The sequence below is a fragment of the Enhydra lutris genome, unplaced genomic scaffold (genome assembly GCF_002288905.1).
Source record: "Enhydra lutris kenyoni isolate GAN:26980312 unplaced genomic scaffold, ASM228890v2 scaffoldscaffold11, whole genome shotgun sequence".
NCBI classification, from domain to species: Eukaryota; Metazoa; Chordata; class Mammalia; order Carnivora; family Mustelidae; genus Enhydra; species Enhydra lutris.
In genome coordinates this window covers 36,378,179-36,405,088 of record NW_019154095.1, presented here as the reverse complement: position 1 = coordinate 36,405,088, position 26,910 = coordinate 36,378,179, and the positions used below count along the sequence as shown (strand labels likewise).

At 33.3% G+C, this 26,910-nt stretch overlaps 1 protein-coding gene across 1 annotated transcript in view; it reads right to left on the bottom strand.

Annotated features, from left to right (window-relative positions):
* LOC111144611 (ADAM metallopeptidase domain 2) overlaps positions 1–26,910 on the bottom strand; it is a 147,147-nt gene that overhangs the window by 115,365 nt on the left and 4,872 nt on the right. The window contains exons 3-7 of the mRNA XM_022498995.1: positions 26,303–26,358; positions 15,906–15,984; positions 6,895–6,971; positions 6,308–6,476; positions 1,686–1,742 (exon numbers count right to left, since the gene is read on the bottom strand). Of these exons, the coding sequence (XP_022354703.1) occupies positions 1,686–1,742; positions 6,308–6,476; positions 6,895–6,971; positions 15,906–15,984; positions 26,303–26,358 (438 nt within the window). The remainder of the gene's footprint in view (positions 1–1,685; positions 1,743–6,307; positions 6,477–6,894; positions 6,972–15,905; positions 15,985–26,302; positions 26,359–26,910) is intronic.

The window sequence follows — 26,910 nt, the reverse complement described above, 5'->3', positions numbered from 1 at the left end:
TAAAAAGAAATGAAACAAATTCTGGAGTGGAATTATACAATAAGTCAATTGAAAATTCATTAGAAGTGTTCAACAGTAGATTTGAAGAGACATAGGAAAGAAACAGCAGGTAGAATAATTGAAATTACTGAGTATGAACCATGTAAAACTATAGACCCCAAGAAACAATCTGGGGGTTTCAGAGGGGAGGAGGGAGGTGGGTAGGGGGTAATAGGGTGATGGATATTGGGGAGAGCATGTGCCGTGATAAGCACTGGTTGTTATACTTAACTAATGAATCCCCGAACACTGCATCAAGGACTAATTATGTACTATGCAGTGGCTAACTAAACTAAATAAATAAATAAATAAGTAAATACCTAAATGAATGAATGCATAAATAAATAAAATAAAAATAAAGTAATAAAAATAATTACTTAGTCTAAGGACCAGAGAGAGAGGAGAGAAAAAAAAGAATTATGAGACACTATTGTGTGTAAAAATATATTAATTATGGAAGTCCCTGATAAAGAGAGAATTTTTAAGAAACAATGGCCAAAACCTTCCCAAATTTGATGAAACACATGAACCTATAAATCCTGGAAGCTCAACAACACTAAGAAGCATAAATCAAAGAGAACCATACCAAGACACATTAAAATCAAAGGCATTATAATCAAACTATCAAAGCTAAATACAAATATAGAATATTGAAAGCAGCAAGAGAGAAGTAATGATAAGATAATCAGTCAATTTTTCACCAGAAACCTCAGAGTTCAGGGACACCTGGCTCAGTCAATTAAACATCTGACTCTTGATTTCTGCTCAGGTCATGGTCTCAGGATTGTGAGATGGAGTCCCACATCAGACTCTCTGTTGAATGTGGAGTCTGCTTCAGATTATTTGCCCTTTCCCCATTCTTTATTTCAAAAAAAAAAAAATTGAAAAAAGAAAAAGAGAAACCTCTGAGGCCAGAAGACAATGGGATGATATATTTAAAGTGCTAAATGCAGAATGATGCAGTCACTTTAGAAGAAATTCTAGAAGTTTCTTATGAAATGAAAAGAACTCTTACATTATGATCTAGCAATAATACTCCTTGATATCTCCCCAAAGGTGTCAGAACTTAAATCCAAGCAAAAACCTGCATATGGATGTTTTTAGCAGTTTGGTTCACAATTTTCCAAACTTGGAAGCAACCACGATATGCTTCAGTAGTTAAATGTATAAATAAATTGTAGTATATACAGATAATGTAATTTCACTCAGTGCTGAAAAGAAATGAGCTATTAAGCCATGAAAAGGCATGGAATAAAGTTAAAAACATATTACTAAGGTAAATAAAACTGTTTGTAATAGCTACATACTGTATATTTCAATTACATGACATTCTGAAAAAGACAAAACTATGGAGACAGTAAAAAGTTCAAGTATTCCCGAGCATTAGGAGGATGGGAAGGATAAAATTTACTAGGAAACCATTCTAAACGTAGCAGTTGTTTTAATCTACATTATTTATATAAGGCTAAGAATAAATTTATAGAGATTTGATTTCCAATTTACTACTGATTTAAATTTAAATTTAAAATACATTAAAGCAAAAATAGTCACTTATTGTCATTTGTTAAAAATTTATTCCAACTTTTTTATAACCCTTCATTGTTAATATAAATGGACATAAAATAAACAAATGAAAATATACTTACCAAATTTTTTTCAACTACAACATGCATTTCTATATACTGAGAGAGCTCTGAAAGCAGCTGAAAAAAATCCACAAATTTTATATCAAAATTGAAGTATTACTTGTTTTAATATATATCACTGTTTCATGAATTCAATGTTGCAAAATACAATTTTATATATAAAAAAGAATTAGATAACTTAACCAAAACTTGCCATCACTGAATCATTTTCAGAAATTTTGCATTTGTCACTTCTTTTGCACTTGATCAAATATTTAATTTATTAAAAAAAAAACTTTCTTTTACTTCCATTGTCCATATTCTCTTTGGTATTGGGCTATTTGTATTATTTTCTCTAAGGAAATTTTTCCATTGACTTTCCATTACAAGATGATGTTTAATTAGCTTAAAAATTCTATTGAACTGTAGTATGTGGTCCTAATAGTTTTTTCTATACCCCAAAATAGTGAAGACACAGCTCTGTGTCTAGAAGAGTGGGATTTCATTTGAAAGATAAAGTTAATATTTGTATAATTTGTCTCAGAAAAATGTCAGCAAATTAAATTTTTTTGAAAAAAGAAAACACTATCCAACAGAGAATCAAAATGACAAACTTTGTTAAATCATATCATAGGTATCTCAAGATGTATATTCTGGATTTCATGTGATCCACCTTATTATAGTGGTTAAATTAGGCACAAATGTGAAGCCTAATGGTTATTTGAAATCTGGCTTATCATTTATGTGACTTAGAGTGTTTCCAAAAAATTAGGATAAAGTAATAATTGTTAGATACTATTAATAAAATTACTTCTATTCATCATTATTTTTTGGTGAAGGAGGAAGACACTGGAGAAAACATATAAGACAGTCTTTGTAAGCACTTAAACAATATACGTGTGGGAAAACTTCAAATATTTTGTTACTAAAATAGCATACATCTACATTACTGGAAAATATTTGGAAGCAGAGGGGCGCCTGGGTGGCTCAGTGGGTTAAAGCCTCTGCCTTCAGCTCAGGTCATGATCCCAGGGTCCTGGGATTGAGTCCCACGTCGGACTCTCTGCTCAGCGGGGACCCCGCTTCCTCCTCTCTCTCTGCCTGCTTCTCTGCCTACTTGTGATCTCTGTCAAATAAATAAATAAAATCTTTAAAAAAAATTTTAAAAATAAAAAAAATAAAAATGCTGATGAAATCCCCTTATGGTCTAATTGGTTTCTTATAATTTCTTCCAAAGTTAAGTACCAAAAGTTACAAAATAGTATTGTCTATAGTACTCTATCTTTTAATTAAAGTCCCTAAACAAGTAAGTGACACTACCTTACTAGACAATAAAAATAAACATTTAAATTAATTGAGAGAAATAATATATTAGTGGACTGAGGGATTCAAATTTATTTCTCTGTTTTAATGAACATAAGTGTTGTCGAACATTCCCTGAAGTAATTCTTGACCTTCCAGATGACGATTGGTTAATATTTAGTTAATAACAATTTATTTATTCATTTAATGAACAGTATGCTTCTATGTAGAAAAAAATACACAGTCCATTCTAGCCAAATAAAAGCTTAAGACAAAGGTGCATAAAATAATTTGAGAAATTGTGTGTGTTGGAAAAGTGAGAAGATATTTGATTTCAAAAGACCTCTAAAACTATTTTATTTAGTAAGAGAAAGTAACTATATACAGAGACAAGTTATTTATATATCTGTTATGTAAAGATGACTCCAATTGCAGGCAAATTTGCTTTAGTCAAGTAAATACTAAAGAATTGAATCCAAGCAAGAAGATCATGTAATGCTATCAGATGATCCAATTGCAACATATATAGATTAAAGTTCAAAAAATGTAGAAGTCATGGGTAGGAATATTTAGGGAGTGAGAAGGGACATAAAGATAATTGATAAGTAGACATGATAGAAGATAGATAGATGATAGATGATAGATACAGGATACAGATATAGATAGATCATAGATAGATGATAGATGATGATAGATAGATGATATCTACCTATTATATAGGAGATACTCAGATATACAGATGATAGATACACAGATACATGTACAAATAGATGATAAACAGATATAGGTAGATAGATAATATGTATTTGTTTATTTTAACATGGGATAACTCGGGAAAAAATTTAGAAAGCGTGGGAGATCTGTAAATCACAGTAGATAAATCCGTGAAAAAATATATGACAAACAAATGAAAATCTGAGACATAAAATAGGAAATATCAGTGTCTAGAATGTGATTGTGTAAGAAAAAGTCAGAAAAAGTAGGATGGAATGAAAAACAGGAGAGTTTTATCAGAGAGTAAAGTGAGTCAAAAATTCCAGGGGGTTTTTATTTTATTTCACCAATAACATACTTAATGACAGTAGACTGAATCCTTTCCACCTAAGACTGGAAAAAGACAAAGATATCTCTTCTTACCTATTCAACATTGTACTTGAGGTGATAATCAGGGCAATTCAGCAATGAAAAATAAGTGAAAGTTATCTTAATTGTAAAAGAAGAAATAAACTACCTTTATTGAAGATGACATTATCTTATACATAGAAAACTACAAAAAGTTCAATAAGAAACTAATAAATAATTTAAACAAGCTTGCAAGATAGAAAATCAGTACAATTAATTCTGGAACTGAAAAGAAATTAAAAAATAAATAAAAATTAAAAAAACAAAGGCATAATAAATAAATAAATACACTGTAAGTACATCTTAAAAAAAAAAGAAAGAAAATCTGTACATATAAACCAATAATTTTCGAACACTAATAGAAACACAACTTTGAAATAAAAATTAAATGTACCTTAATATTTTTTTCAAAGATTTTATTTATTTATTTGACAGACAGAGATCACAAGTAGGCAGAGAGGCAGGCAGAGGGGGTGGGGGGGAATCAGGCTCCACACTGAGCAGAGAGCCCAATGAGGGGCTCGATCCCAGGACCCTGGGATTATGACCTGAGCCAAAGGCAGAGGCTTTAACCCACTGAGCCACCCAGGCACCCCAAATGTACCTTAATATTTAAATAAAAAATATAGAAATAAATTTCACAAAAGAAGTTTTGACAACAATTTGAAGACTGAACTATATAAAACATTACAAAATGAAATTAAAGAAAACCTAAAAGTAAAAGGCTATTCGATGTTCATGGATATAAAGAGTTAATATTGTTAAATGTTAAATTTCCCAAAGCAATCTACAAAATCAACATAATCCTATCTGTCTTTTTAAGCGAACTTAAATAAATAAAATTTAAAATTTGTTTAGAAATGAATACTACCCCAAATATCCAAACAGTCTCATAATAGGACATCCCTGAAGAGTTTACACTTGCTAATTCCAAAACATACTTCAAAGGTATAGTAGTTAAGAAAAAAAAAGTGAGGTTCTGGCATAAAAATAGACACAAGGATCAATGAAACATAATTGCAAGTACAGAAATAATGGATCTTTGGGTTAAAAAAAAGCTATGAAAATTCAGTGGAACAAAGTATAGTTTTTTCAATAAAAAGGTGTTGGGAAAACCAGGTTTCAAATAAAAAATGATGAATTTAGAAGTCTACCTCACTCTTTACAAAAATTGACTTAAATTGGATCATATATTAAAATGAAAGAGATTAAACAATAAAAGTTTTAGAAGAAATACAGTAATGAGTTTTCTAATTCTGGTGTGATAGTTAATTTTAGCTGTCAACTTCCTTGGACCACAATGCTCTGAATTGTAGTTAAACATTATTCTGGATTTTTCTGTGAAGGTGATTTTAGATCAGATAAACATTTATATTGGGGGACTTTGATTAAAGAAGATTATCTCCTTCAAAATAGTTGAACCTCATCCAATCATACATACACATATATATGCATCTTGGTTATGTTCTCTGGAGAAATTTCTGCCCTGAAAGATACCTTTAACTACTGTATTTGTTGAGCTGAGATTGTTGAAAACCAAGCTCAGAATCTCATTTGTATGAATGGACGAATTATAACATAAGCTGAACTTCTAATGTTACATGTGTCTACTGTTAAATTATGGACATTGATTAGGAGGAAATGAGATCCTGAAAACTTGAATAAGGACATATGGGAAGATTCTGGTAAAGCTGAGATTCACTGAACCACTGAATTCTGATGAATCTTCTTTGCCAGTAGAAGTAACCTCTCCATCTCTGAGTGTGAAGATCAACCCTGTCTTTCTTTAAGATAATGTAATGACCTGTCTTGAGGCAGTTGCTTTAAAAGATGCTGGTGATTCTCCTCAGGACTCTAGATATGTATCTTCAAGATTTATGTGAATTGAATTTGTGTTAATTATTTGACATAATAAATATGGAGAAAGGAGTGTATCTCCAGACAATAAAGATCTAGATATCACAAGTAAAAAATGCAACTAACAGTAGAAAATGCCAGCTTGGAGTTCTAAAAAATGGAATGACTAGTTGTAAGGCTTACAATGGAAGTCATGATGTTTCTGGTGCATCTATCTATCATCCATCCATCCATCCATCTATCTATCTATCTATCTATCTATCATCTATAATCTATATTAATGTAAATAATTTGTACATTAGAAAAATACATTGTTTATATTGTTGCATATCAATAATCGTATATTTTACTCAATCACCTACCTCTACACTTTGTATTTTATAAGACATTTCTCTTGACTCAATATCCTTCTCAGCATATAAAGAAACACCTTTATTCTTATGTTCTACTTGATAAATCACGTGTTCAAAACCAATTGAAGGTTCCAAGGGCTCAATACCATAACTTACATTTTCAAATTGTAGTAAGCCCCTACAGATTTCAAAAAGATAAGTAAATAAATAAGATAATGCATTTTTAAATTCAACCCAATAAATACAAAAATGACACTGAATGAGTTTTTTAATAGTATGTAGATTATTTTGAGTCTTAGTCTTAGATGGTAATATAGGAAAAGGTTACTGAATATCCAAATACTTATTGAGTAGCACAGAATAGTAACATTATTGGTATTCACTTAGCAATTAATATTTTATGGTCTACAAATATATCAAAAATCTTAATTCAAGATTGGGTAGGAGACATTGTAGGAATTTGCATATTCTGCTTTTCCCCTTAGTTTCCCACAATAAGTCATGCCTCACTTTAGAACCCCTGAATGTAATTTTAAAAATTTAAAAATTTCTAAAACACTATTCTACTTCATAATCATAAAATGATATAACATAACCTGAGTCCAGTACATGTGCTAACAATCACCATAGAATTTGGATAACCTTCAATATACCCTTGGTAGTAGCAAAAATTCTGAAAAACATAAAATACAAAAAGATAAAGATAAAATACATGCACCTCTATTACAATAATTCATTAAAATAATTCATGTTAAAGGAGCTACTTTCAAATATTTAAAACATATATTTTATTTGTGTGTATGTGTCAAATACTCATTGTTTCCAAAATAGATTTCTAAGATTATTAAATGAAGATTTGGTTCAATTCTTCAAAAATTTCCCTGCAGGGTCAAAAATAAGTTTGTACTGATTTTGAAAACTTCAGAATTGCTCCCAACTACACTGTTTTCAAAGGGCAATCATAAAATATTACCTCTCGGTATTCAGAGAATTAAAACCTTTAAGTATTAAAAAGGAAAAAAGAGAATTACTTTTCATATTTTTCCTGTTAAAAATTTAACATGACATTTGCAGTCATTGGGATCAAAGAAAAATCATTAAAAACTTTTTTCTCCACTCTCTTCACTTAATTTTGCAAGCTTGAGGTTTTGGGACTTCATTGAGATAAAAAGCTTCTGCACAGCAAAAGAAACAGTCAACAAAACAAAGAGGCAACCCATGGAATGGGAGAAGATATTCGCAAATGACACTACAAACAAAGGGCTGATATCCAAGATCTATAAAGAACTCCTCAAACTCAACACTCAAAAAACAGATAATCACATCAAAAAATGGGCAGAAGACATGAACAGACAGTTCTCCAAAGAAGATATACAAATGGCTTACAGACACATGAAAAAATGTTCATCATCATTAGCCATCAGGGAGATTCAAATCAAAACCACACTGAGATACCACCTTATACCAGTTAGAATGGCCAAAATCAACAAGACAAGAAATAACAAGTGTTGGAGAGGATGTGGAGAAAGAGGAACCCTCTTACACTGCTGGGGGGAATGCAAGTTGGTGCAGCCACTTTGGAAAACAGTGTGGAGATTCCTTAAGAAATTAAAAATAGAGCTACCCTTTGACCCTGCAATTGCACTACTGGGTATTTACCCCCAAAGATACAGATGTAATGAAAAGAAGGGCCATCTGTACCCCAGTGTTCATAGCAGCAATGTCGACAACAGCCAAACTATGCAAAGAGCCAAGATGCCCTTCAACAGACAAATGGATAAAGATATGGTCCATATATGCAATGGGATATTATGCCTCCATCAGAAAGGATGAACTCAACTTTTGTATCAACATGGACTGGACTGAAGGAGATTATGCTGAGTGAAATAAGTCAAGCAGAGAGAGTCAATTATCCTATGGTTTCGCTTAATTGTGGAGCATAATGAAAAACATGAAGGACATTAGGAGAAGGAAAGAAAAAGTGAATTGGGGGAAATTGGAGTGGGAGGCGAACCATGAAAGACTGTGGACACTGAGAAACAAACTGAGGGTTTGGGAAGGGAGGGGGGCGGGGTATAGCTGAGCCTGTTGGTGGATATTAAGGAAGGCATGTATTGCATGGAGCACTGGGTGTGGTGCATAAACAATGAATCTTAGAACACTGAAAAAATAAAATTAAATTTAAAAAACAAGATTGGAGTTTAAAAAAATGAATCCAAAGGAGAATTTTTTCTTTTCAGAATTACTTGAGTGTAATGCCAGAGTAGCATGCATCAATTCTCTCACTGATAATAAATATAAATTCTGGAAAAATAATTTTTAAACGATCACTACAAAGGATGAAAAGTAAAGGAGGGGTCAGGGAATCCAAACTAGGAAGAAGAAAACTGCATTTTCTTAGATTTGCATTTGTAATGACTTTCAACTGAGGGCACTCCACAAGGCAGGGCAGCATAAAGCAGCTAATGTTCAAACAACAAGCACAACAACAAAAATTACCGAGTATCTAGAAACTGAGATGCAATATTCAGGAAAGGAGGAGGCATAAAGTTAGGGCTTAAATATGGGTGCTATTAACATAGGTGTAGGTTCTTTTCTTACATCTAAACTGAGACTACATGAAAGAAATCTCAATTAGCTTAGCAGAAACTAAGACCAGAAAAACTGGAAGAACTAAGGAGAGATTTTTGGCTATCTCCAAACACAAGAGAGTAGAATTTAGAAACTGGTTCCAATCAAGTTAATTGTCTGCAATAGTGGGAATAAAAACAGTCACATGGTCCAATGTGTCATTGAATATGGCCAGTATATGATTTTAAAATATTGTATATATGAATAAAAGAAAAATATGGCCCATAGTCAAGAGAAAAATCCAAAAGAGAACTGAGCAGGAAATAACTCAGGATTTTGGAATTAGTAAAGAAAAAAAAAGGCATGAAAATAGATATTAAAAATGTGATCAAGAATATAACGGAAAATTTGAGCACAATAAGGAAATTCAGCAGAGAAATAAAGGTTATAAAAAATGTCAACTCTAGGTGTGTCCGGGTGGCTCAGTCAGTTAAGCATCTGCCATCAGCTCAGGTCATGATCCCCAGGGTCCTGGGATCAAGTACCACATAGGGCTCCTTGCTCAGCAGAAAGCCTGCTCTGCCTGCCACTCCCCCTGCTTGTGCTCTCTCTCTGGCAAATAAATAAATAAAATCTTTTTAAAAAGTCAACTCTAAGTTTTAGAACAAAAAATGTATTTAAAATGAAATATAGTGTGACACCTCAGTGGCTCAGTCAGATAAGTGTCAGCCTTCAGCTCAGGTCATGATCCCAGGGTCCTGGGATCAAGTTCTCCATTGGGTTCCTTGCTCAGCAGGGAGCCCGCTTCTCCCTCTGCCTGCTGTTCCTCCTGCTTGTATGCTCGCTCTGTCTGTCTCTCTCTCCTACGTACATAAATAAATAAGATCTTTAAAAAAAATTAAAATAAAATTAAATTAAATATACTGGGTAGGTCTTACCTGCACAGTGGAGAAGGTAAGAGGAAAGTTTTTAAAAAATACCTAGAGTATGAGCCTATGGATATTAGAACGTCTGAAAGAAAGTTGAGGGAAAAAGCAGGCTTTAAAAATTAAATGTAGTTGCAGCAATCAGTGAGACAATATTATCTAATATAGGTTTAATTGGAGTTTCAGATAAATGGAAAGAAAAAAATGGGTAGAAAAATAGTTGAAAAGATAATGGCCAAAGTTGCCCTAAATTTAGTGAAAAACTACAATTATAGATTGAAAGACTGAATATACAAATGGACAAAGGCCAGACCAAATATAAAAAGTGTGTCAGACAACCTTCAGTAACCTATCCAGGAAACCAATCCTGTTTGTGATCATAAATAACCTAGAAAGCCAGCCTACTACATGTCAGACTCTATAGGAAGTCATATCGCTATCTCTAGTAACAATCCAGAAAACTAAACAATAACTTATATAACAGTCACTCTCAAATAATCAAGACTTGATTAAAACCTGTCAGCTTACCTAGATTTTGTCTCTCCTTCCAACTTAGAAGCAAGCAGAGAAAATCATATATGTAGTCCTAAACATAAAATGCTTCACCACTTCTAGTTAGCCTACCTACAGATTTCTCATGCAAATGACTTCCCATCAGGGCATTCCGGAGGCTTTCCCTTTTTTCTACAATATAAACATTTCCCACTCTTTTCCTGCCTTTAAGTGCCTGCAAAATTCAAGTGATGGTGGCTGACTCTCTTACCATGGCAAGCTCTGAGTAAGTAGTCCTTGCTTATTCTCATTTGTTTGGTTTTCATTTGTTTATTTCCCAATATCATTAGTGTGAAAAAAGCAAGCATTAGAAACTACTTGTGAAAGTGACCAGATATTGGATTTAACAGAAAAAACTTCAAGCAGACATTATAATTATATTCAAAGAATTACTGAAGTAAACCATGATGTAAAAAATAGATGTATGTTAACAATATATCAAATAGTCTATCAATATAAGGTAGAGATTGTCAGAAGAGGTAAAACACAAGACACAACTATAGTCTATCAATGGGTACCATGCTTTAAATTCAAAGATGCAAATAGGTGGGGAATAAAAAGAATGAGAAAAGATGTATCATGCAAATAGCAACCATAAGCAAATCAGAGTGACTATTTCTAATATCAGACAAAATAGACTTTAAAACAAAAACTTATTACTAGAAAAAAAGAGCAACATTTTATAATAATAAAAGTTTCAACCCACAAGGAAGATTTAACATTTGTAAATATATATGCACCAAATGACAGAACACCAAATTGCACAAAACAAAACAAAAGATAAAAATATAAGGAGAAATAGACAATTCAACAATTATGGTTGGAGATTTCTTTTTCTATCTTACTTTCAGTAAGGGATAGAACAACTAGGCAGAAGATCAACAAGAAAGTATAAAGCTTGAAAATACCATAAACCAATGAAACCTAACAGACATCTATAAAACATTCAACTGAACAACAACAGAATATACCTTCTTATGAACACATGGAATATTTTCTAGGACAGACCATATGCTAGGCCATAAAAGAAGCCTCAATTAATTTAAAAGTATACAAATAATAAAAGTATGTTTTCTGATAACAATAGCATGAACTTAGAAATCATTTACACAAAGATCTGGAAAAACTAAAAAATATGTGGAAATTAAAGATCACATCCTAAATAACCTATATGGGTCAAAGGAGAAATAACCATGAACCCAAAAAATACTTTAAAATAAACTAAAATGAAGACACACCATACTAAAAAGTATGGTAGATAGCTAAATTAGAGATAAATTTATATGTAAGAAAATCTTAAATTAATAATCTAAACATCCACCTAGGACACAGGAAAAAAAAGATAGTAAATCAAAATCAAGCAGAAAAAGAAACAAAGATTAGAGTGAAATAAAATAAATAAGGATAAAAAATAAATCAATAAAACCAAAATGTGACTCTTTAAAAAGATAAACAAAAATGACAAATCTTTATAACAGTCTGTGTTTGATACAGAAACTTATCTCTCAGAAAATAAAGTACATCATTGGGTTTATGTGTTTGAAATTAGCATATGCTTTACCATATAACTCTATCAGTAGAAAGCAGCTAACCTAGTTGGAAGATATACTAGGTTACTAAATAGTCATTTACCATGCCAGTTAGTACTCTGAAAGGCTGGGGTTATGGCTGATCAGTATATGATAGTTTCCTGATAGCCAGAATACATAGGTTCAGGATTTAGTGTTGAAGTGGGAATGTCTCCTGTCACCATTATACCTAATATGCTAACCTTTTTCTTTTTTTTTCTTCCTACAAGCTGTTGGAAGTTAACTTCACAATTTAGTCTCTAGTTAACATAGTATTAATTAATGCATAAGATGACTCTTGTGATTGTGTGTCTCCTCAGTTGAGGGGAAGGGTGGGAATTTCTTCACTTGTAAAAAGGGTAGCTGAATCTTGTTAAATAGAAATATGAGATAATTATGCTGTTTTACCAGAGTTCAAATGTGTGCAAATGAAAGCTGAATTTTCATTTAGCTAATTTTATTTAAGCTGACTTCATTTCAAAGCTGAAGTCAAAGTTGTAGACTTTATCAATTATTGATGTCTTGGCACTCAGCCTCTAACAAATCTTTTACCTGTTTTGTGAAAATGAATCTGGGCCCCTAAATTATTTTCTCCTTTGCCAAGTGGCTCTGAAGTTTTGCCAGTAGAGGGTGTAGGAGAGTATGTCTCCTGGTTCCAGTGTGCCAAGTTTGGAAATCTGTAAGAGTCCTGCTCATTGAACCGCCAGGATCCCTCAGTGCTTGGTGATTCTCCAGTACACAGACCCTTCAGTGTATCATGTGCACTAGCACCCAACCGCCTCTAGGTTCCTCCCATAATTCAAGTCTCTCTCCTTTCACAGCAGAGTAACTTTGTGAGATACCTCTTTGTGAATAGCTTTCCTGACTACCTTAAAAGGTTTCTGGGAAGTTCCAAAGAGAAATTCTATGGCAATACCTACTGGTACAGCACCATTGTGATTTCCTACTATTCAGAGATCCACAGCTGTGTCCCTTCTAACAAGGTTTGGATCCTCAATGCTGGGATAACAACATTGTCTTCTTCATTCCAGTCCTAGGGCTGCTGGCTGTTTCTTGTACCTGGTATTCCTATGTTTTTTAAAGTTCTCTTTACTTCTTATTTTTTATTCTAGTCTCTGTTACAGTTAATAACTCTTTATATTACACCTTCCCTGTTAAAGTTACTATATGATTTCTTTACATTAACTAAACATAAACTAAAAGTGTCTTTTTTTTAATATTTCATTAGCATACCATCATAATGGATTTCTTTGTATTTTTTTTTATTGGGGACCCATGCAGCTTTTCAGTTGTATGAATCATACTTTTTAAGATCAAGATAAAATACCTGGACCTTCCCACCAGGTTAGTCTACTTCCTTCTAAATGTGGTTTCTATTGCTCAGATTGATAACATTTCTAATTCTTTGGAATAATCAGTTATATCAGCATTATAAATAATTAGAAAAGTTATAAATCAATAAGTAAAAAATCATTTTTAAGTAAGCATTAAGAGAAAATTTTCATGGAGGAGTCAAAAAGCTCATTATTACTATTATTATTAATCTATTTCTTTCTTTGGTTTTTCCTGTTCTAATCATTGTCATTTCTTGCACTGTTTTCCTCTGTTATATCTTGTTCAGTGTTCTCTTTGCACTGAAAAGAATGTGTATACTGTTGCTACTGTGTGTTAGCTCCTATAATTGTTGATTAGATGAAGTTGATTGATAGTTCCACTCAAAATCCAAAAGATTTGTTGAGTTTCTTTCTTTTCAATTACTGAGAAAAGAATATTTAAATCTTCAGTTATCTTAATAATTTATCTATTTCTCCTTTCATTTCTGTCAATTTCTGCCTGATGCAATTTGAGGTTTGTTTTTATATGCAAACACATTTTGAGTTGTTATGCTGTTCTGGTGATTTTACCTTTTAATCATGATGAATATTTATTTGTTCTATAGAGATTGTAAAGACCATGACAATGATGAATGGCTTATACTTCTAAGCCCTAGGCACTGGTAACAAATTCTTTCTGTGTAACGGGCTGATTTGTTCTAAAATAAGTGTATTTACCAAGATAATATGAGGTTGAAAGATAAAAATCATTTGTAGACTTCATTAAAAATAAATTTACCTACTTTTAATCTAATTTAATAAAATATCCTGATTTTTCCTGCACTGGAAATAGGCTTGCAGCTTTAGCAAATTTAAGTTATCTATACAGCACCATATATGGATTGCATTTGAAGCTGACACTAATGACTCACTTCATTCAGGTTATCAATAAAACATTCATTGCTTTGTTTTTTAAATTATACATTTCTCTCTCATGGATACCTCCTGGGAAGTAGGAAGCAGAGTTAGGTGTTAACTATGGCAGAATTACATAAAATTCAGGTATGGGATATTATAGCCCTGTGTATCTCTTTGTCTCACTGGTGCTAACTCTGTCTCTCTCTCTCTCACAAAAGAAGAACAGCATTTCAGACAAGAGCAATTCCTGCAATTCTATGCATACTTCTCGATTATTTTTACAACAAATTATAGATATTATTTTTTAAAGTTTTTTTAAATTTATTTGAGAGAGAGGGAGAGTACAAGCAGGGGGAGGGGCAGAGGAAGAGGGAGAAGCAGGCTCCCGGCTGAGCAGGGAACCCACCACAGGACTTGATCCCAGGACCCTGGGATCATGACCTGAGCCAAAGGCAGTCACTTAACCAACTGAGCCATCCAGAAGCCCAGTTATAGACATTATTAAATGAAGCTCCAAGCATTCCAAATACATGAAAGTTTAATATATTCTTAAATGCACATGAAATTCTGTATTTATTTGGTCCTTGAACGTATGTTAGACAAGCCTTTGGATTTTCCTTTTCTTCCCAGATTTACCTTTCCTGATTTAAATCGTATTTTTTTTTGCTTTAAGTAATTGATGGTATTTTCAATCCTATTGCTACATGTACTTAGGCACATACATGTACATCACTGTGAAATAATAGCTTAAAGACCACAATTGTTTTTGGTTTGGTTAACCATCTGTTTAATAAGGCTAACTTGAGACACATTTTAAGCAGAAAGCTCGGGGTCCCCAGAAAAAGAAAGATGAGATCTAGCTTTTGTGATACAAGAGAAGTCATTTTAGGTTCCCAGCTCTTTTCTGTGATCTATGCCCTACAAACACTATTTGCCCAAGGACAGTTTTTGCAGAGCTTCCGAGGAGGTATCAGAATTACAAAGAAATGGTATTAAAGAGGGCATGTATTGCGTGGAGCACTGGGTGTGGGGCAAAAACAATGAATTCTGTTATGTTGAGAAGAAATTTAAAAAAAAAAGAATTACAAAGAAATGCAAAAACCTCAGTAGTTAAGGATTTTAACGGAACAAAGGGAATACAAAAACTAAGTCTCAATCAGGCCAGGAACTAGCTTAACCATATCAGAAACAGTAAATCTGTAGTAAAATAAGCAAGACTCTGCATTCTTTACTCAAGATAAGAGTCCAAGATCCTCTCTAGTTTACACTCTCTGAGTATCCCCATAACCCTCCAACACTTACCTCTGTTTCATTGTAATGCTAAAATCTCCACCCTATGAGGAGTACAAGCTTCATTAACAAGCATAAAATGTGTGTATAGGCATGTTTTCTAAGGACACCTGCACAACTTCATGCCTACCTTTATATGCGATGACAAAGCTCTCCTTTCTGAATCTTCATCCTAAGCACTAAATAAAAAGAACCTGCTCCTTCTTGCTCAGGCTTTGGAGCTATGCCCTATGATCTTATTTGTTGTAAAAATTTTCCTTTATATGACAACCACCTGGTGTAGTCTCTATCTGTAATTCACCAAGGAGCTAACTCATGCTAGTTCAGTTACAGCATCATCAAAAGTAAATGGTTAACTTCATTTTAAAACAAAACATAACTCCAACCCTTTGTGTTCTAACAGGCCAACCCTAATTAAGGTGAACACAGAAACACATAATAAAGATAAAATAGACAGTAAAAGTCATACCTGAAGCTGTTGTTCAAGAGGCTTCATACTTTCTGTGCCATTATAACCATAAACTCTAAAATTATGAGGTAAAAAAGCTCTGTAAAATAAAGATAAAATGTATTTAATGGGGAATTTGTTTTCTAAGCTCCTATCTTGAAAAGGTGTTTATTTTATCCTACTTATTATAGATAGGTAGAAAGACAGGGTTAGGGGAGAAATAGAAAGTCCTGAAAACATGGACTTCATTCTAATTTTACTCAAAAATCCTGGTGTCTAGACCTCTCCTCGTTTACTTTACCATCACACTGTCCTCTAGGCTGTTTTTAAAAATATAATCACCAAGGGGTGCCTGCGTGGCTCAGTTGGTCATGATCCCAAAGTCCTGGGATTGAACCTGAATTGGGCTCCCTGCTCAGCAAGCAGTCTGCTTCTCCCTCTGTCTCTCCCTGTGCTTGTGCTCTTCCACACTCTCTCCCTCAAATAAATAAAATCTTAAAAAAAAAAAAAAAGAAAAGAAAAAGACAAGTTTGCCTCAGAGTATTTGTACCAGTTGCTGCCCCTTCCTGGAATGTTCTTTAGCATAGTTCATTGTCTCATTTACTTCAACTCTCTATATCACCTTCTCAGTGAGGCTGATCTGGGTAAGTTTATTTTTAAAATGCAACTTTCCTAATTATCAAAACATAGGATTTTCAAACAATACTTCTAACTTTGCTCTTTATTTTTGCTTAAGCATTTATCACCTTCTAAAATTCTTCCTAATCCACTCATTTACGATATTTGTGTAGGAAAGAGATTGGGATTCAAAGCTGACAGCCAGAGAAGAAAGAATTCTTGAGACATTTTGGTACAAAAAAGTGGTTTTATCAAAGCACAAGGAGAGGACCTGTGGACAGAGAGAGCGGAACTGGGATCATGAGGAGTCACCAATTATATACTTTCAAGTTTGGAGGGGATTAGGGATAGTGTAAGTCTCTAAGAAATGTTAGAAGCAAGGTTTCCAGGACCTTGAGGGGCTAGCTGTTGTTAGGAAAAGTTCACTTATGACTGTCTAATAAAACCTTAGACATATGACCCCCTCAGATGTATATCAGTGGGTCATATGCTTGTGGGATGACTACCGACATACATCTTTGGGGATAGAGATAAAGGAAGTTTCTGAAGGAATTTTTATATGTTAAAGTAGACTTACACAATCCTGGGGGTTGGGCTAAGATTGCCTTTCACCCTTAACAAAGTTTTAACATCAAGGCAGCAGAGTTTCTAGAGAAATGTCACTCTGCCTATTTCAAGGACTTGTCATTGGGCTATAGGCAGGTAAGGAAATTTAATTTTTCCTTTGCCTTTGTTTCCCACATTAATATCATTATTAGTTTCATTTGATAACAATATGAACAGAGATTCTTGTCCATTTTGTTTACTAGTGCATCTCAAGTACTTAGAAGAATACTGATAAAATAGCAAATGGTCAGTAAATATTGAACTAATGTGACAAGAATTCAACAGATTAGATGGAGAATTCACATGATAGTATATTATTTGTAAATATGGGAAGGATATGCTGAAATGGCTTTATAAAAAGAAAGGGTAAATGTAGATATCCCATTTCATTTCTCTAGTAAGCATAATATAAAAATTTGTGACTATCATGGCATTCTGGATTTGTTGGAAGCAAAAGGTCAAAGAGCCAAACATTGATAAACAGAGCAAGATTTTTTTTGCATTTTTGTCATACCAAAAAAATAATATGACCCACAGTTGGGGAGGGGCTCCAGGAAACACAGATTCTCAGTAGAAGGTCCTATAAAGAGATTTAGCTGGTCATATGCAGGCACCGGTTTTTTGGAAAAGAAAGAAAAAGCCAAATGTCTGTGTTTGGGCAAGAAAACTGCTGGGATGTCTAGAAACAGGCTGAATCACTGGTGTCCTGTACCCCTAGAGAGAAAGTAATAAATGTTTGAGGTACATCAAATACATAGATTCTCTCCCTGTAAAATCTTTTGCCAGTGTTGGAAAATGTGCAGAGTGGCCAAGGAGCTAAACTTAAATTCTCTGAAAACAAGAGCAAATACTTTTTTTTAAAAACTGATAATACAGAATCAAGAAGCTCTATGTGATTCAACCATGATAAAAGCAAAGTTACATTTGATTTGTTTAAAAGATTAATGAAAACCAAAATACAATCTTCAAATTATTAAGAGGAAACACAAAGATGTTACCTTCAAAGAATCAGCAATAAGACTGACAACTACTTTGTCTATAAAAATGAAGAAAGTTAGAAGACAATAGAATGACAAGTTTAAAAAGTTAAAATCATTTTTTAAAATGTCATCCTAGAATTTATTTCAGCAAAAAAATGTTTAAGAGGAAGGTTAGGCAAAAATTTAACAATGAATACAAACCAATATAATTTTAAGAAAAGCAGACTCACAACAGAAATATGGATAATTCCAGAGAAATATATAAATTAACTGCATATAGAAACAGAAATGGGGAAGGAAACAAAAAGCACCAGAATAAGTAAATTTATGGTTGAATATAAAAGAATGTTGGCTGTATAAAAATAATCTCATTGAGGTTTAAAAGTATCAGGATTATAATGGTTGAAAAAATAATAAACACATAAAAGAAGGCAAATGGAATTAAAAGATTTAATAATTTGACAATACAGGGTAACTGATAAAAGTAATAATGCATATTAGGGTCAATAACTCAGAGATTAACATGTTAATCTAAATAAACTACTAAAAGAATAATAAAAGAACATATAATAAAGAATTTAATTGATTGGAAATGATACAATATAAAATGACAGATTCATTAAAATGAGGATAATAAAGAATATAAAATAAAAGGCACAAAAGAAAAATAATAAAATGACTTCAAAAATTATATGGAAAATCAAAGAGTCAAGAAAAGCAAGGACATCTTAAAACTGTTGAACAAGGCTGGGCATCAAGAACTATAATAAATTCACTGTAATTAGTATAGTATGGTATTTTATAGATCAATAAGATGCAAGAATAAATATATAAACTAGCAGAAGAGAAAAAAGGGTCCAGAGTCATTCAATTTATGACATCGATTACATTACAATGCAGTGAAGGAAGGTTGTGTTTTCTTCTAAATGGCTTTTGCTGAATCCATACAATGCTAATATGAAAAAATAATTAAATCTTCACTCTTATGCTCACAAAACACATAAATATCAATTCTGGATAAATTTTAGAGCTAACTGTGAAAGTGAAAACAATAAAAACATTAAAAGAAAATAGCTTTGACGGATATCTGTATGTAGACAATCATTTCTTTAAAAATTACAAAAAGAATAATAACTACAAAGTAAAAAATGATCTTTTGTACTGCATTTAAAGAAAGAATGTCACACTCAATAAAAGAAAAATCCAGACTGGATAAAATTGAAAGACAATGGTAGGAAAAATGTAGTTTACAAATACTAAACAAAAGAAAGTTTGTGTAACTATACAAACATCAGATAAAATGTAAAATAATTACTAACCACTTCATAATGTTAACATTTCATTCACCAAAAAGGTAAATATTTAAAAATTTTACTTAATTATTTATAATCTCAAAATAAGGAATTCAAAAATTAATCAATTTGAAAGTCACTGTGGAAGATTTTAACACATATATTACTAAATAGAAAAATCATTTTTGAATATGGAAGAATTCCATGATATGATTTTAAAAGAACATTATAGTAAATAATTATAAACATGCTATTTTCTAGTACATATAGAATATTTACAAAAACTGAATATATATCACATCACAAAGTTAGCCTCAACTTTTAAAGGATTGAAATCAAAGAATATTCTGTGATTAAAAATTACTAGAAATAATTCTTAGAAAAGTGCCACATGTATTGGTGTTTAGCGATACAGTGAAATAATTCATGGGCCAAAGAGGAAATGTAATATAAAGTTTAAAATGTTTGCTAATGGCAAACTAGAGAAAATTCTATACACCAAAGATGTAAGGGACAGCTAAGCAGTATTTGGAGAAAAAAGTTAGCTTTAAATCTTTAAACTGGAAAATAAAAATGGTGATGAGTAATCAACTTAGAATTCTTTTAAGGAAGTTATAAACAAAGTTCAAAATAAACACAAAAATATTAAAAGCAAAACAATAATACAAAATTCATATAATGTAGAGGACACCTGGAGTAAAGGGGCATTTTTTATACTAGATAAAACTAAAATTTTTCACAAAGGAAAAATTCTCTTTACTAAAATACCATAAATATGAAAACAGAAGGCATAAAATAGAAGTTGTTTGAAAAACACATCATGAATTAGGCTTTTAGGCAAAACGTTAAAAGAATTCCTTAAAATAGGAAAGAAAAGGTCAGATTAGACATGTCTTTTTTAGGAAGTATAAATGTCTTAGGAGCACAATGGTGGAGGAGTGGGAGATTTAAATATTCTCAGGTCCTGGGAGTTCAGCTAGACAGCTATCAAACCATGCAGAACACCAACACACTCAACAGGAGATCAAAGAGAAGAGGAGCAGCAATTCTAGGAACAGGAAAGCGACCACTTTCTGGAAGGTAGGATGTGCAGAGAAGTGAATTCGAGGTGAAATATGGGAAGGTAGACCTGGGAGGGGGGAGGGGCCAGTTCCCGGCAAGCCGTAGAGCAGCAGAGCATAAAATCAGTACTTTTAGAAGTCTGCTCCATTGAGAGATGCCTCTCCAGAAGCTAAGCAGGGGGTAAAGCCCTCATGAAAACAGTGTGGTCTCAAGACCCAAGGGGTCACAGGAAGACCGGGGGTACATGAGTGTGGCAGAGCTCCTAGGTGTCAGAGGAGGGAAGCCAGATGCAAAAATGGAACCAAGCAGTGGACTCTCAACTTGGGATTACCTTAAACCGTGATATGAAGCACAGTCAGACCACCACTCTTCGAGCAGGGACCCCTCAAGTGGCAGATCCGGGAAGACCCACCTCCTTCCTTCACTGGGAGGAGTGGCATAGGAACACGTTGCAGGAATCTGCTGGGTTTGGAGACTCCAAACTGGGCCATGCACCAGAGATAGAAATGCTTGGTCACAGGCTGGGCAAACAGGGAGCCTGGCTGGAGACCAGGAAGACAGGAGGGGTTGACTGCTTTTCTCTGAAGGCACACTGAGGAGTGGGGCCCCGAGCTCTCAGCAACTACAGGGCCAGAGATTGGGAGGCCGCCATTTTCATTCCCATCCTCCAAAGCTGTACAGAAAGCACTCAGGGAACAAAAGCTCCCAAAAGCAAAACCAAGCAGATTATTTAGCCTGGTCCCTGGCAAGGGTGGTGCAATTCTGCCTCAGGCAAAGACATTTGAGAATCACTGCAACAGGCCCCTCCCCAAGAACATCCCCTCAGCAAGAACATCCAACCAAGATCAGGTTCACTAGTCAATGAGAACGGCGGAATTCCAAAGTTAGGGGAACACAGAACATGGAATTCATGGCTTTTTTCCCCATGATTCTTTAGTCTTTCAAAGTTAAATTTTTTTTAAATTTTCTTTTCTTATTCTTTTGATTTTTCCTCTTTCCTATTTTAAACTTTTTAATGATTTTATCTTATCAATACCTTTCTAAAAATCTTACTTTTTCATTGTTATAGTCATATTCTATTCCTTCATGGTATTTAACCTTATTTTTTGTATACATACAGGTTTTTCTTTCTTTAAAATTCTGGGATACAGTTTCTTCTAACAGATCAAAATATACTCTAAATCAGCACATAGCTTTGTTCTAGTCTCCAGCCTGATCACATTCTTTTCCTTGTTTTTTTTTTCTTTTTCCAACCAACTTCTTATCAATTCCTTTTTTAGAATCTTCTTTAATTTCCATCTTTATAGCCACATTCCATCCCTTCATCATGTTTACCCTTATTTTTGTATATATATAAGTTTTTCTTTCTTTAAATTTTTTGGAGGCAGTTTCTTCTAACAGACCAAAATAAACCCAAATCAAGTGTGTGGCTCTGTTCTATTCACCAGTTTAATCATATATATATATATATATTTTTTTTTTTTTTCTTTTTCTTTCTCCTTTCTTCTCTGCTGGTTTCAGGTCTCTTCTGATTTGGTTAGTGTATATTTTTCCGGGGGCATTGCTACTCTTTTAATATTTTGTTCTCTCATTCATCTATTCTTATCTGGATAAAATGATAAAGTGGAAAAACTCACCTCAAAAAAAAAGAACAAGGGGCAGTACCGACAGCTGGGGACCCAATTAATACAAACATTAGTAAGATGTCAGAAGTAGAGTTCAGAATGACAATTATCAAGGTGCTAGCTGGGCTTGAAAAGAACATGGAACATACTAGAGAATCCCTTTATGGAGAAATAAAAGAACTAAAATCTAACCAAGTTGTAATCAGTGAAATGCAATAAAAAATGGAGGTTCTAACTGCTAGGATAAATGAGGCAGAAGAGAGAATAAGTGATATAGAAGACCAAATGATGGATAATAAAGAAGCTGAGAAAAAGAGAGATAAACAACTACTGGACCACGAAGGGAGAATTCAAGAGATAAGTGATACCATAAGATGAAACAATATTAGAATAATTGGGATGCCAGAAGAAGAGGAAGAAGAGAGAGGGGCAGAAGGTATTTTGGAGCAAATTATAACAGAGAATTTCCCTAATTTGGTGAAAGGAACAAGCATCAAAATTACTTTTAACAACATTGATAAATCTCACAGATATTATTTTGAGTGACTGTAACAAGTTGTAGGAGAATAAGCTATGATTCATTTAGAATTCAAAGCAAACAAATAGAAATATGTTACTTAGGATAATTAAATAAAATCAAGGAAATGGTTATCACAATGATCAAGAAAGTAGTTACAAATAATAGGGATGGAAAATGTTATCTGTATGGCTTTTGGAGGGCAGTCAATGTCAGGGGGTACAGGAATGTTTATTTCATAGTTATTCATTTAACTGCATAAATATATTTCATATATTTTAACTTGTACTTAATATATTGTACAATAAATATTAAAACAACAATTAAATAAAGGTAATTGGTAGTGATTTTTATGAAAGAAAGAAGATCCAATCCCCTATTTCCATTTCCACTTTCATCATTCAGAAATAACCAATTAACCATTAACCATTTTTAAATATGGTACTACATTTTAGACAATAAAGTATGTTGACAAAGTATGGTCTATAGGCCAAACCCAACCCACCACTTTTTTTAATATAAAGTGAAATTAGAATATAGCTATATCCATCTATCTGCATATTCCCTATGACAGCTTTCACAATAGCAGAACTGAGTGGTTGCAAGAGAGACCATATGGAGCCCATTCTAAAATGTTTGCCCTGTGCCAAAGGAGTACTGATTCTTGCTTTAAACAGAATGATCAAATGGGGCACCTGGGTGGCTCAGTGGGTTAAAGCCTCTGCCTTCAGCTCAGGTCATGATCCCAGGGTTCTGGGATCGAGCCCCACATCAGGCTCTCTGCTCAGCAGGGAGCCTGCTCCCCCCTCCCCCACCACCTGCCTCTCTGCCTACTTGTGATCTCTGTCTGTCAAGTAAATAAATAAAATCTTTTTAAAAGTAAACAGAATGATCAAAGAAATAAAAGTAAAGACTAGTGCTGCAGCTGAAAGAGTGAGCAGGTGACAGTGCAAACAAGGACAGAATCTGGACCAGAATTGTGGCCTTATGGATGGAGGGTTAAATGGCCTCTGGTCTCTAGCATGAGAAAACACTGTGGGATTTCCAGTAAAGGGCATAAAGCTAGAAATATCCTCACAATTTTTAAGCAGAAGGAGAAAAAAATCAATACCTGCTGTCTATAGACAATGGAGAAAATGAAGCTATCCAATCCTGACAATGGCAAAAGGAGCATCACATGCAAAAATGAAAACCCTAAACTACATCTCATGCAGATGTGGAATGGATTACAAATAGCCCCATCATTGCCGAAATTCTTAGGTGATGAATTATATAAACATTGGAGCCAGCTAAATGGATCCACTAAATGGAATGAAGCCACTGCTTGGCATAGGGTTGCCACAAAAACCTTTAATATGTAAAACATATAGTATGTGAACAATAAGATGAGGTTTGCCTGTAGTATTACCCTCAATATTTTAATCTAGAACCATTCCTGAGTTTAGCAGGAACACCTTTGAGCAATGTGATAAAACTGGTGTTCTAATTTTGTGTGTTTGAAGGCTGTAGGGGATTGTGAAGTTTCTGTGACAAGATACAGATTGCTGCTAGCACACAGCCAAAAGCTTCATAGGCTGTTCAGAGTGCAAGTGACATCACTGTTTGTATATAAACTGTTGACTAAGCCTGAAGCCAACTACCTGCCAAGACACCCTGAGTCCCTGGGACAGTGGTCACTGAAGGCTTTGTGACTCCACCAGCAGGGATTCCCTGGACACACATTATTCTGTCTCCTCTTCACCACAGTCTTATTCACTATATTCTCATCTGTTGCATATAAAATGGAAAAAAAAAAAGGAGAAGAAAGTTTTACATTTTACTTTGTATAGTTTTGATCAGATCTAAAAAGTTGAGTTCTATTTGTGACTACTTTTTTGACATTTTGCAACAATATTTTGAAATTTTTTAAGCCAAGACTTACTAGGTAACTCTTACTTAATTTCCAAAAAGTTGGTTCCTCTTTGATTAAACATTTGTAATTATGTTCTAATTTTCTCATGCTAGTCATTGAGAATATGGTTACTCTTAAAAGACTTTGTGATGGTTTTTCCTTAAGTGTATTTTGCTTGTATGCATGAGGAAAGCATTAATTGTAGGGTGTGTAATACTCAATTCATCAATTATATCATCATCAGCTGTATTGTATATTCTATACTCTTTTTTCCTAATATAAAAAAAGACAGAGCTTAAGAAATATACTGCTGTTCAGAAGCCAACTTTTTTAATATTAGGAAAAAATATAGAATATACGATACAACTAATGATGACACAGATGGCTAACAGACACATGAAATAGCAGACACATGAAATGATCAACATTACTCATTATCGGGGAAATACAAATCAAAACCACAATGAGATATTACCTCACACCTGTCAGAATGGCTAAAATAACAACACAGGAAACAAAGACGTTGGCAATGATGCAGACAAAAGGGAACCCTCTCCCAGTGTTGATGGGAATGCAAATTGATGCAGCTGCTCTGGAAAGCAGTATGGAGGTTCCTCAAAAAGGTAAAAATAGAACTACCCTACAATCCAGCAATAGCACTACTAACTATTTACCCAAAGAATACAAAAAATTCAAAGGGACACATGCATCCCAGTATTTATAGTAGCATTGTCTACTATAGCTAAATTATGGAAACAACCCAAATGTCCATCAATTGATAAATGGATAAAGAAAAGATTGTATATCTATATAATGGAATTTCACTTATCCATAAAAAAGAATGAAATCTTGCCATTTGCAATGACATGGATGGAGCTAGCATGTATTAAGCTCAGCAAGATCAGTCAGTCAGAGAAAGACAAATAAATACTATATGATTTCCCTCATATGCGGAATTCAAGAAACAAACAGATTAACATAGGGGGAAAAAGAGAGAAAGACAAACCCATAAAAGAGACTTAGCTGTAAAGGGGCACCTGGGTGGCTCAGTGGGTTAAAGCCTCTGCCTTTGGCTCTGGTCATGATCCCAGGGTCTTGGGATCAAGCCCCGCATCCATCGGGCTCTCTCTCAGCAGGGGGTCTGCTTCCTCCTCTCTCTCTGCCTGCCTCTCTGCCTACTTGTGATCTATGTCTGTCAAATAAATAAAGAAAATCTTTAAAAAGAGAGAGAGAGAGAGAATGAGATTTATCTATAGAGAACAAATTGAGGATTACCAGAGGTGAAGTGAGTGAGGGATGTGCAAAATAGGTGATAGGGATTAAGGAGGGCACTTGTGATAACCACTAGTTGTTATATATGTAAGTGATGAATCACTAAATTCTACTCCTGAAACTAATATTACATTATGTATTAACTAACCGGATTTTAAATAAAAATTTGGAGAGAAAAAAAAAACAATTTCACACAGTTTTAAAAACACATTAGAGTTCTGAAATTCCTATTTTTACCATTTAAAAAGTCCATTACAATTCTGAATTTTATTTATTCCTTAGTATGATGTGCTTATTTTTCCTAATTCATCAGCTGGCATGGGATTGAGTTTGGCTAATTACAATTATATTCTAAGTCCTAAATACATTCTGACATCATGTGTTAAGTAATTTTCTTTTAGTTACCACTATTCTTTCCACCCTAAAATTCAAGATGTTTTCAAATGAATAGCCAGTAACTAGGAACATCTAGAAATGCAAAATAATTAGACTCTGGATTAATTATAAATAATAATTAGAACAAATAGAAATGACAAAATAATATAGAACACCTACTTTTGCATTAGGTTCACCGTGTATGTTTTTCCTTCAATCATAATGTTGTAGGACACCTAGAAGAAGAGTATATTAAAAAGGCAAAGAAAAGTGAGAAGAATGTTAGAAAGGAACATTTTATATCAATGCTAACTACATTCAAAGCACATGAATACAGTAAAAAGAGGAAAATTTAATGTTAATTTATTCCAATGAAACTTGATATTTAAATATTGGCTTTCATAATAAATATGATGGAAGAATATGATTTGTTATTTCTTATTTGTTAATTTTCAAATGTAGCTAATAAAACATTTGAATCTGAAAAATTGGTTTTTATCCAATAATTAAATTAGTTTAATGAGGTCACTGCAAAACTTATGCTTAAAATTAAAGAGTATAAACTATTCAACACAAAATTTATATAGTAGAACAAAGATTTAACAGCACATATTTGCAGATTTTATAAAATTCATTCCAAGTTTGGACCAAAACTCATTGATTTATTTTATTAATAGTAAGATTAAGAAATGATGTCTCACAAATGGGCAATTCAGTCTTTGTAGATCAATTTGGGTAGCTTTGACATCTTTACATTATTGAGCCTTCCAATCCAATAACATGGGATA